Here is a 16,358-nt window from a genome sequence, read left to right on the forward strand (position 1 = left end):
AACAGACAAAAAAGGCCAGGTTGACATGAGTAATTACGTGTTTTTAATTTTTTGAATTAATCTTTCATTTTAATTTAAAAAGTTGCATGTATTTTGGGACTGACAAAAAGAGCCATATTTGGTTCCATATTTGGCTCTAGAGCCAGAGGTTGCAGACCCCTGATCTGATTCAATGCAGTGGGGACAGAAGCTGGATCTGGGGCGAGGGGAAAATGCTCAGGACAAGGGATTTGGTGGCACTGGGGAGACAAGGGGAAAGGGAATCAATAACTGGCTAGCAAGGAGACAGGGCCTGGGAACTGGTTAGGAGAGGGAGGGAGAAGATGGGACTAGTTGGACAGTGAAACCAGGATTGGGAGCCAGTGATAGAAATGAACAGGACTGGGAGCCAGTTGACCTGTGGAGAAACTCTGAGAATGATCTAGCAGCTGGAGGAATGGCTGGATGAGGTGACTGGGACTCACGGGGACATGAGAGCCACTGCACAGAGGGACAAAGTGTTTTTAGGCTACATTTGTGCCACCAGATCCCATACTGCTCCAGGAGTTGGAGAGAACTCTGGCATAAATTAGACAGCCCTAAGAGTGTCAAGATTCACAACTGGCTGAAATGCTACCTCTGAATGTATGCAGTGCTGTGGCTCTGCCCCAGACATATTCTTCCTACCTCAGCTCCTGACACTCATCGTACACCAAGGATTGCGAGAAGGTCCTCAGGAGACAATCTTAGAGCCATCTTCCACAGTGCCAGTTCTGGGGGAATTCTCCCTAGGCATAACTGGGGCTTTAAAGCCTCCCCCTCCCACCACTTTATGCTGCCCTTCAATCCAGCAGAAAGGAGCCAAAGCGGTAAAAAGGATCTCAAGCTCCCGTTTTCCACGGGGGATTTCATCCATAGTCTAGCCCCCTTGTTGGGGGTCTGGTGGTAGAAGGGAGGCTTCTTATTCCATCTCACCATAGACAAGAATGCTACCATATGGCTGCGTATTTAATCATATGCATGGTACAGTAGATAGATGAATAACAGTTTAGTGTATTTTAAGTAAAGTGGGAGATACACAGTGAAATTCTAACTGAAATTAGACATAACTGGGACATTAATTGTTGATGAATTGACCTTTTAGTCTGCTAATTTAATGACACAGTGGTCTAATGAGAATAATGTGTCATATATTAAGATGTACTGGACATGTCGGCATAAATCCAAAAGATAAGAAAAACATATTTGCCAGTTGAAATGCAATGCGGCTATTCTGTGGTTTCCATTTCATTCATTCATGCTCTTTATAGATCTGATATGTTCTGTGTTTTTTCTTTTGATGCATCATAGCACATTAAGTCCGCATTTTATTGCAACACTAGTTGTATTAGAAACTACGCTGGAAATTATTTGAAATAAATGTTTGTGACAAACTTAGTTTGAAAACACAAATTGGGCACAACTTAAAGATACTAACTTTTGAGTTAGGGGAAATCTGAACATATAGTGGAAATCATAGCACCTTTCCTATTTAATGCAATGTTTTCCAGGGCTCCTCAGCAATTCAATTAAAATGTCAAATCCATAATAATCCCTAGAGTACACTTCAAAGGAGTTGGAGTATATTTGTGTGAATTACTTCAGGAAGGCAATTGGGCCCTGTAAATATGATAGCGTGAGTGCAGTGAAACAATTCAGTAGGGTAAAGCCCATGGCGATGCACTTCATAGCAAGTACCACTAAGCAAGCACCATCACATTATGCTCCATTTCAAGACCAGCCACAGATTCAGAGTCCAATCTCACTTCCACTGAAGTAAGTGGAATTAGAGCATGATATGATTTGTGTAAAATATTGTTACTGAAGATCTTAAATAACATACAGGCTATTTTTATTCTGTAGATACTAATGGAAGACTTGACAGCTTTTAGCTTTCATCTTTTTCTTTCATGTCTGGGGTAACTTCTTCTGGATTTAAAAAGCCAAATTCGGCTCCCCATTACTCCATTGACTTCTTACGGCCTAAATTGATGACTGCAAGCAATTACAAGTTTTATGTATCTTCTTAAAAATGAATATGATACAGACACATTTGCATTTAAAATTAGAAATCTTTCGTTATTTTCTCCTTCTTGTATCACTCCACTGGCAACTAAAAATAGCATTCATTCGATCTGAAAAATATTGGGAAATATAGCTTCCAGAAACAATGAACAGTTTGTCTGTTCTTTTTTGGGCTGTATCAAATGAGCAAAACTGCAGCATATTCACTAAAATCAGTTTTCTTCCCTGTCCCAGGTCAAGTGTCTCCAAGTTATTTTGTTTTATAACCATCCCCTGCTAATGTATAATCTTTCAGTGACAAAGGATCATTCACAAAACCAGCTTTACAAATACTGATTTCTGAGACATAGAACCACAAACTGCCTTCTTCAGATCCTCAGTGGATCTTTAGAAAGTTGAGATTATATATTTATCTTTACTATGAATGAAGTGCAAAGATTGCTTCAGAAATGCCTAAAGCAGAAATCTTACCATCGTTCCTTAATATCAAAGGAGTTGGAGGCCCCAGCACTTTATTATTTGTTACAGTGTTTGTCACCACACACGTGTAGTTGCCCACATCAGATGTTTCCACCTTTGCTATGTACAAATTCCCAGTCTCTTGAGAAACAAAACGACGATTATCCTGGTGCACAAATGATGGATATTCATTGAAGATCCATGCATACCTCAGTTCTGGAAAGAAAAGAAAAGTGTTTTTTTTTTTTTTTAAATATGGTTCCATCCCAGAACAGAACTGAAATACTATTAATGAATTTCTCCTTGTCTCTTGTAGTTAGAAAAAGGGGACACTAACTCATAATGAAATGAAAACGTCTTGCTTGTACAAATATGAATATAATCTTGTATACTGGTGCAGTGGTGTCTTTCTGAGTCTTCAGACAGATAGCTCTTAGCTCCAGTGTCTCTGTTGTGCCTCAGTTCTTCCAAACCAGAACAAAATTAAATTAATAAGAAACTCACTAATTTCATAAATGCTTTTCTGAAACTCTCAAGAATCATGCCAATTTCACATGGCTTAGAAAAGTGATGAGCTGTAGGACAGGCAGGCACTGGAGCTATTTATGGCAAAGACGACTCAAGAACAGCCTGGCATAAACTAGAAGGGCTTTGCAAAGAAGCAGAATTAAGAACCCTCTATTCTATAAGTTACTCTCGATCTCATTTCATTTTTTGGACTTTTTACATCAATTGTAATGCTGATTTTTATGGGAATTCTTTGATTTATATGCAAAAACTCAGTTTTTAAGCAATTTCACCAAATTCCCAGCTTCGTATATTGCATCATCAGTTCAAAGTAATCTGAAAAATTGTTACAAATAGCCACAATATCCTGTTACTACAATAAAACATGTATGTAGTCATATATTTATTAATATATTTACAAAGAAAAATGTTAAAACTAAATATAATATCCTACTATACTGGCTTAAATTCAGGCTTCTATTTTATTCCTGCAAGGACTGAAAGCTTTTGACACAAAGTATAGTAGGAAATAAAGCAACTGCTGACATAGCATTTGGTCCCAAATTTGCAAACCTATCATGCCAGCTGATGTTTATGCTCACATAGAATTCCCAAGTCAAGGCTCCATAAATGTCATTCTGCACTTATCAGATAGCAGCATCAGGCTTTCCACCACTATGCTGATGAAATATAGAACCATCATAAACAATTGTCAGTGGCAGGGAAACTTTGTAATTCACTCTTAAGAACTGTTGACAGTGAACCAGCTTTCACAAGCAAATTCTACATCTTTCAAAAAGGTACATCCAAATCAGGGGTGATGGTGTTTGTGTGTGCACATGATTCACTTGGATGCACATCCATTTATTTAAATTTATTATCTGCCTTATTCACAGAGAATTCAGACTTTGTGGTTTGACAGTTCAGGAAGTTTTATCAAATGGAAACTAAGTGTGAGACAATACTTGTCATGCCTTTTTCACCAAGAACATACCTGTAATAGGGTGTGCTGATTCAGGAGCTAACTCAGCACTCTGGCACTCAAATCCCCATCTGTTTACACTGAGTCCTGTCTGACAGAAGAGGCCAATTAACTGAGTGAGGTACAGCTCAGGGGGTCAAAGTGGGAAGAAGTAACTTCAACAACTATGCCCATGTAAGTAGACCGGAAGGAATGTAGCAGGAAGAGCTGGGAGACTGAAGGAAAACAGAGGTGGGCAGGCTTGACTGCTGTTAGTAGTACTATTCCCTTTGCTGGAAGCAGGTGAGGAAGCTGGCTATGAATTGTAAATATATGCAGAAGTGAAAGGAAAGGGGTGTGCCCAGTACACAGCTCCAGAAAGAATTGGATGAGCTGTGGCAAAAGCCAGCAGGGAACTACTTAAAGAGCCGGCAGGGACCTGGGTTATGAAAGGACAGTAGCTTAAGTTCCTTTTACCCCGTTAACGCCACACACTATGGCTTGCTAGCAGAATAAAATAAATAAAGATGGTGGTAAAAGAGACCCGGAAAGTTTGTGGTCTGTGATAAAGGCCTGAAAGGACTCAGAAGGGACCACTCCATGACAATTTCATTTTGTTGCATCATGAATAATACTCTTAGCTTAATTGCTTCTTTCTTTTCAAGATAAATTATGGTAGAACCCACCTTAATCTGTTCTTTTGAACTGTATGGTTTTATACTTTGGGATTTTTTAATACATGAAATTAAGTAGCTATAATCTTCAGTGTGACTAATTACATAATATTCTAATTTATAACATGCCTTTGGAAGTTTTTTGCAAAAGAAAAAAACTGAAAGACAAACTGCAAGTGATTGCAGAGTTTGTAAGTTAGGTTAATGTAATATAACCCTATTATATTTGTCTAAGACTAATACCCAAACACTGAAAACGTTAGAAATTACAGTAAGGAAAGATCACTGTAACTTTGTGAAGAGAACATTAATTATAGTAAAAAAGCATATTCTTAGTATAATATTCTAATGAGCCATAATTGTAATTGACCTCAACTACTGTTATGTACTTTAGGAAATACATTCTGTCCTAATGTTCCAGTGTTTACACACATAGAAGGGGGTATGCAGATTGTTGTGTTTTTCATTTAATTTATTTATTTATTTATTTATTAATGACAGGATTATAAGTCTGCTTAGACTTCTTGGAAGATATAATTATGCTTATATGGGACTATCTAATCATTGTATTTACACATGTGCACCTAATTATAAGTAACCCCATGCTGATGTCAAGAGGATACTTGGAGTAAACAAGGTAGCACTTCTCAGCAGGCTTATTATTTTCTGAAAGTATTTATAATTGTTTTAATTTACTCTTGGTGAACAATTAACTTGTTTACCCAGAAGCATCCAACAATAGACAAACATTTCTGCTTTAGAATGCAAAGAGCAGTTTTTAGCTTTGACTGAATCTACAGACCTTGGTCCCCTGGCAAAACAAGGAAAAAGCCAAAGACCAAAAATGTTATGTAGTTAATGCAGCATGGCCAATTAATAACACATTCCACAATTTCAGTGTCAGCTTAGAAACCCTAATCAAACAGATTGCAAGAGTGAAGGAGGCTGTGTGGACATTGTATGCAATAGAGAAGGCTGATTAAAAACCAACTTCTAATTGTGGAAGTCCATCTTGAGACAACTGCAAGGGAACACATTTTCAGAGAATGGATGCTCAGGCACTTTTGAAAAATCAAGCTGGATTTCACTCTTCCCTCCTAAAAGCAGCAGGCATTCCAAATCACTACCAGTTTTGAAAATCTCGGCTTTATTCTGATTATAACTCAGGCCAGATCTACACTAGAAATGGAAGGTCAGCTTAAGGTACGCAACTCCAGCTACACAGAATAATTAGCTGGAGTCGGCTTACCTTAAGACGAGCTTGGCACTGTCCCTACTGTGGGAGGACAATGGGAGCAAATGCTCCCATCAGCTTCTCTTACTCCTTGCAACAACGAGGAGTACAGACACCAGCCAGAGCTGCCCTCAGTGTTCTATTTCTGGGTCTATTCTAGACCCCCTAAATTGAAAACCAGAACATTAATCTCTGGCACGGCGAGTGAAGATGTGCCCTCAGTTACACTGCAGAGCACTACATCTGTATAACTACTAACTGCTATAACTATAAGAGATAAAACAGCATTATCAAGGCAGCTGTGCTGTACAGTATTTAAAACAATTGATTGAATTTCTAAAGCTGAAATTAATCATTCTAATTTATTTTATCTAAAATAACTGCAGAGTTTTTATTATCGTGGTATTGCAGTGACTTGGAATCAAAAGATATAATAAAAAAGATGGGAAATAAAGCAGACTGGAGAAGACTTAAGTACATTTCCTTGTGTAGCAACATGTAAACACATACGGTACAATACTCCGTTTGATTTCTGTAGAGATCCCTGTGCAATATTTATGTCTGTTCAAACTTGATGGATTTCTTTTGATAAGGTTTCACAGACTAATTGCTCTGGAAGTGACAGACAGTTCCTGTCCCATAGGCAATTTGTAACATCTAAGAAAACAGACACTTAAATTACAGTATGAAAGAGCTTTTGGTGATTCTGGTGGGTGCAGGGCCATCCCTAGGCATATGAAGTATACGCAGCTGCTGAGGGCAGCACGAAATTTGGGACACCACTGTGCCCCAGAGTTCATGGTGCCCTCGGCAGTTGCATGTTGTGTATTGCTAGGGTTACTGGTGGGATGGGACAGCAAGGCATGGGCAGTGCTGGGTAGTCCTATCTGCTGGACCCCAAAGCAGCCACTATTGGTGGGCTACACTTAGCTACCATCCACCAACTGTTTGGGGAAACTGCTGCCCATCTCTGGCTGGTTGCACAGCCACCCCGTGCTTGGCCTCTGCCCTGAAGGTTGCACTACTCTCTACCTGGTACCTCTTTCCTGCTCTCCTGCCAGCTTCCCTGCCCTGGACCTGACCCCGCACAATTCTGGGCCTGCTTCCCGACAACTCCTATCACTGTGTCCCTGCAGCTTTGAGTGCTGCCCCCCATGGAATGGTCACCGCCTCTGCAGGGAGGATGCAGGTCCTTGGGCTGCGTAGGACACCAGGCATCATAGGGACAACCCTGAGTAGGTGACTGATTCATTACGTGGGTTATAACAAGATGCCTTCCAGTCTAAAGGTTGTCCACAGAATAGTTCACAGTTTCTCATGGATGATACCAATTATATTTTAAGAACTTACTGTGACATTCTGTTTTCCAATTTGTTTCCCTTCTCAGATAATTTTGGCTAACAGACAATGTTTTACTGCACTGCATACAATGTTTTTATTTGCCTTTTTAAAAGTCATTGAACTAGATCCCTCAAATGTGATGCACTATATTATGCATTTTGAGCCAGATTTGCAACTGGTAACAACTGGTAACAGTGGGTGTGTCTAGACTACAGGGTTTTGTCGACAAAAGTCGACTTTTGTCAACAAAACTATACTTGTGTCTACACTGCTGCTGAGTTCTGTTGACATAACATCGACAGAACTCAGCAGTTTTGTTGACGGTGGTAAACCTCATTCTATGAGGAATAACGCCTTTTGTTGATAGAGTTCTGTCGACAGAAGGAGTTATTGCATCTACACTGTCCTTTGCATCTACACTGTTATGTTGACAAAGCGGCTTGCTTTGTCGACAGAACTAGATGTAGTCTAGACGCTCTTTGTCAACAAAAGCTTTGTCGACAGTATCTGTCAACAAAACTTCTGTCGACAAAAGCCTGTAGTCTAGACGTACCTAATCTGTGGAGCTTGATTGGTTTTAATTTGATTGATAGCAGCTGATTTGTTGGCTCCTCATGCATAATGTACCTTCCTCTCCCTAGGGCAGTGGTCACCAACCAGTAGATCAGGATCTACCAGTAGATCTTGGAGCCTCTGACATGTGATCCTGACTGGTCTGGCCAGGAAGCTATCAAACACTCGCACTTCAGTTGCACCTCCATCCACTGTCATGCTGCTCCTGTCCTCTGCCTTGGAACTGCCTCCCTGTGAGCCTGGGAAGGAGAAGGGAGGGGGCGCTGATGTCAAGGTGTCTTCCCTGACTCCACTCCTAAACCCCATCTCCACAGAGAAAGAAGGGGCTGGAGAGACTTTGGCAATGGAAATCTCTGTCATTCTCACAAACACACACTGTCCTTTCACTCTCATCTCCCAACCCAACACATATGTGGGGGGTTGTTGTTACTACTTGCAAAGTAGGTTATGTTTGGTTTTTGACTGGTCTGTGCAGTTCATAATTTTCATTTCTCTCATACTTAAATTTTATTCTTTGAGTAGGAAGTTGGCTGGAGTAATTATACCTATGGTAAATGCTGCTCCTGGAAGTGGCTGGCATGTCCCTGCAGCCCCTGAGAAAGGCAGAGTAAGGGGTCTCCACTTGCTGTCCTTGCCTGCAGACACCGCTCCTGCAGCTCCCATTGATCAATAATGGGAAACCGTGGCCAGTAGAAGCGGTGGGCTCAGTGTTTGTAGATGAGGGGCTGCACATGGCACCATGGAGCCGTTGCTGTACATTCCAACTGCTTTCAGGAGTGGTGCAGGGCCAGGACAGGAGTAAACCTGCCTTAACTCCACTGTTTTCTCACCTGGAATCCATCTCAGTTAAACAGTGTCCAGCCAGAACCTGCTTCCTGAACCCCTGTCCCAGCCTTGAACCTCATCCTACACCTAATCTCCTGCCCCAGATGTGATTGCAGGAGGGCTTGAACTCCTTCCCAGAGCTTGCACCCTGAAACCCCTCCTGGACCCCAATCCTCTTTCCTGGGCTAAGTCCAGAGCTCCTCCCACACTCTGAACCCTTTGGCCCAAGACTAGAGCCTGCACCTCAACCTCCTACCCCAGCCTGATGAAAGTGAGTGAGGATGAAAGAAGGGGGATGGAGTGAGCAGGGTGAAGCCTTGGAGAAGGGGTGGAGCTGGGACAGGGCCTTAAAGAAGGGGTGTGAAGGAAGTGGGACAAGGGTATTTGAGTTTGAGATAGATCTTACATTGCACTTAAGTTGAAAAAGTGATCTTGTGATTAAAAAGTTTGGAGACCACTGCTCTAGGGAGATGCACTTTCCATGAGGGGAGGTGCCTTGACTGCATGCATTTCCAAAAGAGATAAAGCCGTGTCAAAAATCCTAAAAGACTTCTGGCAAATTGACACTTTGGCAAGGATTTCAAGACTGCTATTTCAGAACTTTTAAGGCATGATCACAGGCTTGTACAATTTTTTAAAACTCACCTGGATTCAGGGTATTAAACAAGAAACTTTTTCTCCTACGCAGTCCATGTTAAAAAATTTTTTTTACACAACACCCTCATCTCTCCCCAAAGCACACAAACTACTGATCAAGGAAAACTGGTGGTCTGAGCTTATTCTGTTAGTGTTCCTGTAAACACTTGGATGCTCAGTGCGATAGCAATAAGCTTATCACATACCAAGAGAAGGAAAAGAGATTTCCTTTTTTCAAAGAATGAACCTCTTTGTGCAAAAGGTCACAAGATACTAGCATCTGCTCTGTGGCTTGGGAGCAAAGATAATGTAGATATGGAACAGCATGTTAAAACCCTATAATATCCCTCAGAATTCAAGGGAACCCTTGGTAAATTCAGTACAAGTGAAGACTAGTAAAGCAAAAGGTGGGGAAATTGTTGAGTGAAACTTGGTCTCTCTATAGCTGAAATAAATAGTGGAGGAAAAGTGCAGAGACATGTAGTCACAGACATGGAAGCTACACAAACACATGACAGAGAAATGCACCACACAGTAGTACCAAAGAATGTACTTCATATAGTTAGCCATCATCAAACTTCATGAAGAATGGGAAATATAAGTTTGTAAGGAAAGTTCAGGCACAGAGAGATATCATGGAACATATTAACATTATTAGTATTTAATTTTATAGTTACGGATTAGCAACCGGCAGTGGAATATACATTTCAAACGCATCCATCAGTGGAACATCAACCTTTATCCCAGTTCAAAGCCCCATGAACATTCCTGGCTTCTTCTCAGGTGCCACATCAAAAGAGAGGAACCTTTCTTCCAATTCTTTCATCACCTCCATAGACTCTCCCCCACTACATGCCCTCTCCCTGTGCGTGATAATTAAGCTTCACATCAGCTTGGACTATGTCACATTTCAGAATCGAATATATTGATCACAAATCCTTATTAAATGCTATAAGCCACAAACAAAAAGAACACATTGACAAATCTCAGCCAGGATTTGAAAACAAAAAGTTTTAGACTCGAGTCCATACCTAGATAACTAAATGAATGACCTGATTTTCCAAACACCCAATAACTCCCATCGACTTTATTTAACACTTCAGTAAACAGACCACTTATTTAAGCTACTTAAGTAAAGATCTTGGAACCTAATTTTAGACATTAGTTTTTAAAAATCTTGTTCCAGATACTGTCTCTTTTTCTGGCTTGTTATATACCTGCAGTCAGAGCTCCTCTTTTTGGGGGCAGAGCCCTCTCACACGAGTAGCCATGAGAGAGTCTACAGACATAAGCAGAGACAGGAATCACTCTGCGATAGAAACAATATCATTAGGAAATGGAAGTGCAGAGATGCAAAATTACAGAAAGGTGTTCAGAGCATGATACAAACACAGAGCAAATGGTATCTTTTAGAAAGGCAATGGTGGAGGACAGAAAGGAATAAGTAACCTCATCCTGCCTCTTGTGTTTTCTTTCTGCTAGCTGCATCCACTTGCTGTCTCACACTGAGATGTCTGTGCCTTCTATTTGATTTATTGTCTATGTCATTACTTCCTGTCTGGCTACTCTAGAGTACCTTCCATTCAGAGGGCATGCTTAGTTTTATCTCTTTCAATTCACAGGGGTTTTATAATATAGGTAGGAAGTGCAGTTTCTTCAGGAACATTTGCATCTGTGAGAACAGATTTGCTGCAGGGGTGCTCAGTCTTCATTCTCTGACAGAGCTGAATCTGCTGAAAAAGAGATAACCCCCATATGGCTCTTTTATGCAGCTTTCATGATACTGTGAACACCTGATGTTCCTTCCATGGTGCAAGCTAAAGAACTATAGTGCTCTTCCACCTGGCAAAGGTTTTCTGGGTCACTGACATGTGACTCTGAGTCTCTGTGACTCATTTTATTTTTCTGGTGGGAGACCAGACAATTTATTTTTTAAATGCAATCCTTGAATTATAACTATACATTTTGTGAGCATATGATTTGCCATTCCCTATCCTCTCTGAAATGCTGTGCATCCCATTGCATGCTAGATTTACTAAATAACCATCTTAAGCCCATGGTTTCTGGATTTCAGAGGCTAGCTGAGCTGGATGACCTGAAAATATATGCATTCTAGCCAAGCCCAGTTACTTTTGCTAGGTCACGCATAATACCCTGGACAACAGAAACCTTCTTACATGCAAATAATAATTCTCTCCAGTGGCAAGATATAGATATAGATATAGAGAATAATGAGCTCTCGTGGGCAAAACCCACTTCTTCAGATGACACTCTCCATCAGTAGACCTCAAGGTGCTTTACAAAGGTAATCATTAGAGAAGTTCAGGACTTCGATACAGTAAATTCAGGATTCACTGGTGTGGCCTCATGACTGGTCTCCTTCTCTGTCAGTGATGATAAACATTTGGTGGTATGCATTTTCATATGCTCCCTCAGTATATCGTGCCACTTCTGCACAGGTAGCTAGCATAATAGATTTCACGAGAGCCCCCAAAGACCACAGACTCAAATAAGATACGAAGGCACCTGAGACAGGTTTATTGTTGAACAAAGTACATGAATAGTTGTCAGTAGCCAGATGGCCTCCGAGCCCCCACATATTTGTACCCGGGACAATGGACAGGGTGCAGTCGATAGTATGGATTTCATTATCGTCCCCCTAGGCTGGCCAAACAATTAAGTCGAGGTACCCTTATATTTATAGACAGAAATGAACAATCTATGATAGCCACTATACATATCATCTTATGAACTAATGACACATTTTGTACCTCCCCTTGTACTTTCCTTCAAAGCATTCACTATCCCTTGTTATGCTTTCACTCTTGTTGTTTCAAACTGTTTTACCATGTACTCAGATGGGTGTTCCTGTACTGTCCTGATGCAATGTATTTACATACTTCATGTGCTTTTATCAGTGCTAGCAGTTCTAGTGACGAGAGACTCTGGCTTGCAGGCAAACATTTGCTTTTGACGTGGCCTGTGTTGTTACTCATAGTATAACTCTTGCTTACTTTGGTTCAAGCACCAGACCCATGCTTCAGGCATTTTCTTTCTCCTACAATCATTATCATTTATCCCATTTTGAAGATGGGTAAATGGAGGCTCAAGGACCTTACTTGCCCAAGGTCACCCAGCAAAGCAGAGCCAGTTTCCTGCATCCTAGTCCAGTGTTGTTCTGTGTGTGTGTGTGTGTCCCCGTCCTCTGTTAGGCCATGTCTACACTGCGCTGGTTTTGTGCAAGAAATATGCAAATGAGGTTAAGTGTGGAATGTCACCACGCCTCATTTGCATAATTAATGAGCGGCCGCTTTTTGTGCAAAAAGGAGCAAAAAGGAAAAAACTGCGAAAGAACGGCTCTTGCGCAAAGGGGGTTTTTGCTCAAGAAGGAGCAGTGTAGACAGCTACTTTTTGCACAAAAGCCTCTTGCACAAAAAGCGGCCGCTCATTAATTATGCAAATGAGGCTCAGCAATATTCCACGCTTAGCCTCATTTGCATATTTCTTGTGCAAAACCAGAGCAGTGTAGACATAGCCTCACAGATTCTTGTTATCTGTAGGCGCTATAAGGTGGCTGGCATGCCAATGAACAAATGGTCCTGTCATTGTACACAAGAGTTTAGGGATGGAGTCACCCAATTATTTTCTCTATTTGGTTCAAGGAAGTGCTACTAGGTAAGCAACCATTGACAATTTACTCTGTGACAATCACTGTTCACAATAACTTTTTCCTGACCTGCAACAATAAAGTTGTGAGCATTGTACCATTTTCCTGAGGACTTTATCCTGCTCTAGGTGTACTCACGGGGTATGGCTTTATGGGAAATCCCATGGGTATTATCATATACACTTCTCCACAGTATTCAATTGTCCTGAAAGGCAGGATCTAGCTGAGGAATACTTCAGAATCCACACTCCTCTCCAGAATGTCAAACCTCTGCCCAAATTGAGAAACACTTTCAGTTATACTAGAAATGTGACTTGACCAGATTCTATAGCAAATCCCTACTTATTAATCAGGCAGAGAGATCAGAAACCACAGATCCTACTTCCAGTGTCAGTGCTTTTAATGACCTGACTATAGAATAGTTCTCACTTTCTCAGTCTGGCCTAATGAATATACAAATATGAATAAAAGGTAGAATGGTTTCAATAGGAGAGAATAGAACTCACTGGTTAAGATGGTAGGTTGAAGATCTGAGTTCAAGTCCCTAATCTGGGATGGGGATTCGAATCCAGAGCTTTCACATCTTAGGCACACACCCTAATCACTGGGTTTAAGGTTATGGTGGAGGAATGTGAATGGACACATAGACACACTGTCTCTCTCTTTTGCTGACTTCCGAAATGGACCCTGAAAAAACTTTTTTCTGACTGAAATTACTGTCTATATTGGAGATATCGTCTGCTCTAAGGACATGCACTACACTTTGAAAAGACAAACCTGGGGGTTTAAATTTATTATTCTGCTAGACACCAAAGATCATGGATTGAACAGATCCTGGATTTATGGTTTATTAGCATTAGCTCCCTCTTTTTGTCCATTGACTTCAGTTGTGTTAACAGGCTGTTCCACCGATATCTTCAATGGTGCCTTACAATATGAGCTAAATATTTATGCTAAACAATCTGTTCCACGAGGCTGGGGCTCCTTTCCCAGACCTGAAGAAAAGTTGTGTCTGCCTCAAAAACCTCTCTCTCTCAGAAGTTCGTCCAATAACAATATTACAATTCACAGATAATTTTGGGTTGACTGAAACTGCAATTCTTGGAGAATAAACTATTGTCCCAACATTCTTGCCCTTCTCTGCCAGAGAGGCTGTGAGTTACACCTTAAATGTGGATTCTCTCGGTTTTCAGTGGCTACTCTGCATTTACTCTGGTGTGAATGAGAATAGAATCTGGCTCACAGCATTTGGGAACTATATTCTTTGCATTACACTTTTCTGTAAAATAATACAAGAGAATTTTTTTCTTAGAGTAATCACTGAATATATAACCCACTAATAGTTAAATGGTGTCTCTCCATTTTTGTATATACCCTTCCCCTTTCACATTTCCATTACTCCCCGGTTATGTGGAATGGCCCAGCATATGTGGCATGGCACAAAGCCAGGGAAGATTTGCATTTGACTGATGAGAGTCACATTTCATTACATTTCTAATTAATTGATGAGAATCTATATGAAATGGAGCATAATCCCCAGTACATCCCCAGGACAAAACTGCAGCATATTTTCCACTTTAGGAAAAGATACAGACTTAAAGGAAGCTAGCATTAATTGCAAAAAGTTCTCAAATAATAACTTTTACAAAATTGTCAAAAATGTTACTGAAAGCTGAATAGGACTTATGCTTTGAATTATTATTTTAATTAGAACAGATGATTTGCCAAAATAATGCTCTTTTAGGCTCCCATGTCATTTAAATCTTTCAGTGAATACAAAACACATGTTTCATGTCTCATAGCAATAACAGCATTTTTGTATTGCTTTTAGACAAAATATACATCTTCCATAAAAGTAGGCCTGCCACTGAGCAAATGTAAAAGGTCTAAGTAGTGAATATGGAAAAGGCTATTAAAACAATTAAAACATCAGGATTACATGTACCATAAAGCTAAACAGAAGAATACAAAAATTAAATTGAGTATTAAAAACAAAACGGGGAATGTTTATAACTTTTAATAAGAGTGTGTTGTAATATGCAATGCTCGATTTTATAGGCTTTACTGAAAGTTACAAAGCTATATCAGATCATTAATAATTCCTCTATATACTGTCATCCAACATTTCATCCTCAACGAGTGAGTAAAAATTGTGACTCCCTTTTAATCACAGACCTTGCAACATTTTCTGTAAAATCTCATATACATGAAAAAGGTATATAGATCTTTAAAAGAATGAATATCTATCTATCTATCTATCTGTCTATCAATCAAGACTCATTTTTCCCATAGTAACAGCCCCAAACATTGAAGATTACTATTGTGCTACTATGGTATTTAGGGACCGTATTGCACAATTTTGGAGCATTTTATTTAATCCCTAAAAGGAGCAAAGAGCAAAGTTAAAATTTAAACCAAATCATATAGGACACACACACAAAGGGAAAGTAATGTAAAAGACCAAATTTACCGCTCTATCTTATAAATTATTCTGTTTTCAACTCACATCTGTTTAATTTGACTGTTGCATTTTTGACCATATATGTCTACTAAATTATTATTATTTCTGTATTTAAATATCCCACAGGTTGTAATATGTCTTCCTTGGGGTTGTGTACTGCTTGTCTAGATGAATAGCTAGTGTGGGGGAAGCTGGGATGTGAATCTACAGCATGCTGATGTGCTAGTTATCAATTATTCTTATGGACCCTGCTACCATGCAAGTTTCCCTAGTACACTTTGAAATGGCTGCAGGTCAATACATAGTAGGGAACTTATAATTGTAGCAGGTTCCAGGTGAACACTTAGTGCACGGTATGCTAATACAGGATAGATTTACACCCTTGGCTGCTGCACATCAACTGTTTCTGTACATACACCCATAGAATCTATATATCTTCTCCCTACCAGGGTGGAGAATATAGAAATATCCAGACGGATGGATACCAATTTTACCTTCAGCTATATGTACAGAGAATAGGCCTCTGGTTTTCAACTGGAACGTCTGGTCAAAAAGAGATTCTGCATCGCCAACCAGGCCATTAAAAGTTGCACAGTTGGGCTAAGGCAGGCTCCTGCAGCTCCTAAGCATACAGGGTCAGGGAGGCTCTGCACAGTGCACCTGAGCACCAGTTCCACAGTTCCTATTGGCTGGGAACCACAACCAATGGGAGTTGCAGGGGCAGTAACTGTGAGTGCAGGGAGAGCCTGAAGCCTCCCAGGCCCCTGGACTATGAGCCACACAGGCCTGTCAGCCATTTCCTGAGAGCCACCTCAGGTAAGTGCTGCCCAGATCCTGCATAGGCCTCCACATCCCAACCCCCTTGTCTCACACTTCAAATTCTTTACCTCCAGCCTAAAGCCATTCCTGGTGCCCACTTGCAAATGTCTCGTCTTTGGCCCCACCCTAGAGTCTGCACCCCCGCTACCCTCTGGCCC

General features: G+C 40.5%; 1 protein-coding gene across 11 annotated transcripts in view; it reads right to left on the reverse strand.

Moving 5' to 3' along the window:
* Positions 1-16,358, reverse strand: part of LOC102454172 (contactin-4) — a 749,532-nt gene that overhangs the window by 158,150 nt on the left and 575,024 nt on the right. For all 11 annotated transcript variants that reach the window (XM_075938683.2, XM_075938684.2, XM_075938682.2 and 8 more), the window contains one exon: positions 2,515-2,718. In XM_075938683.2, the coding sequence (XP_075794798.2) occupies positions 2,515-2,718 (204 nt within the window). The remainder of the gene's footprint in view (positions 1-2,514; positions 2,719-16,358) is intronic.

This window comes from Pelodiscus sinensis, chromosome 11 (assembly GCF_052426305.1).
Source record: "Pelodiscus sinensis isolate ZL-2025 chromosome 11, ASM5242630v1, whole genome shotgun sequence".
In the NCBI taxonomy this organism is placed as follows: domain Eukaryota; kingdom Metazoa; phylum Chordata; order Testudines; family Trionychidae; genus Pelodiscus; species Pelodiscus sinensis.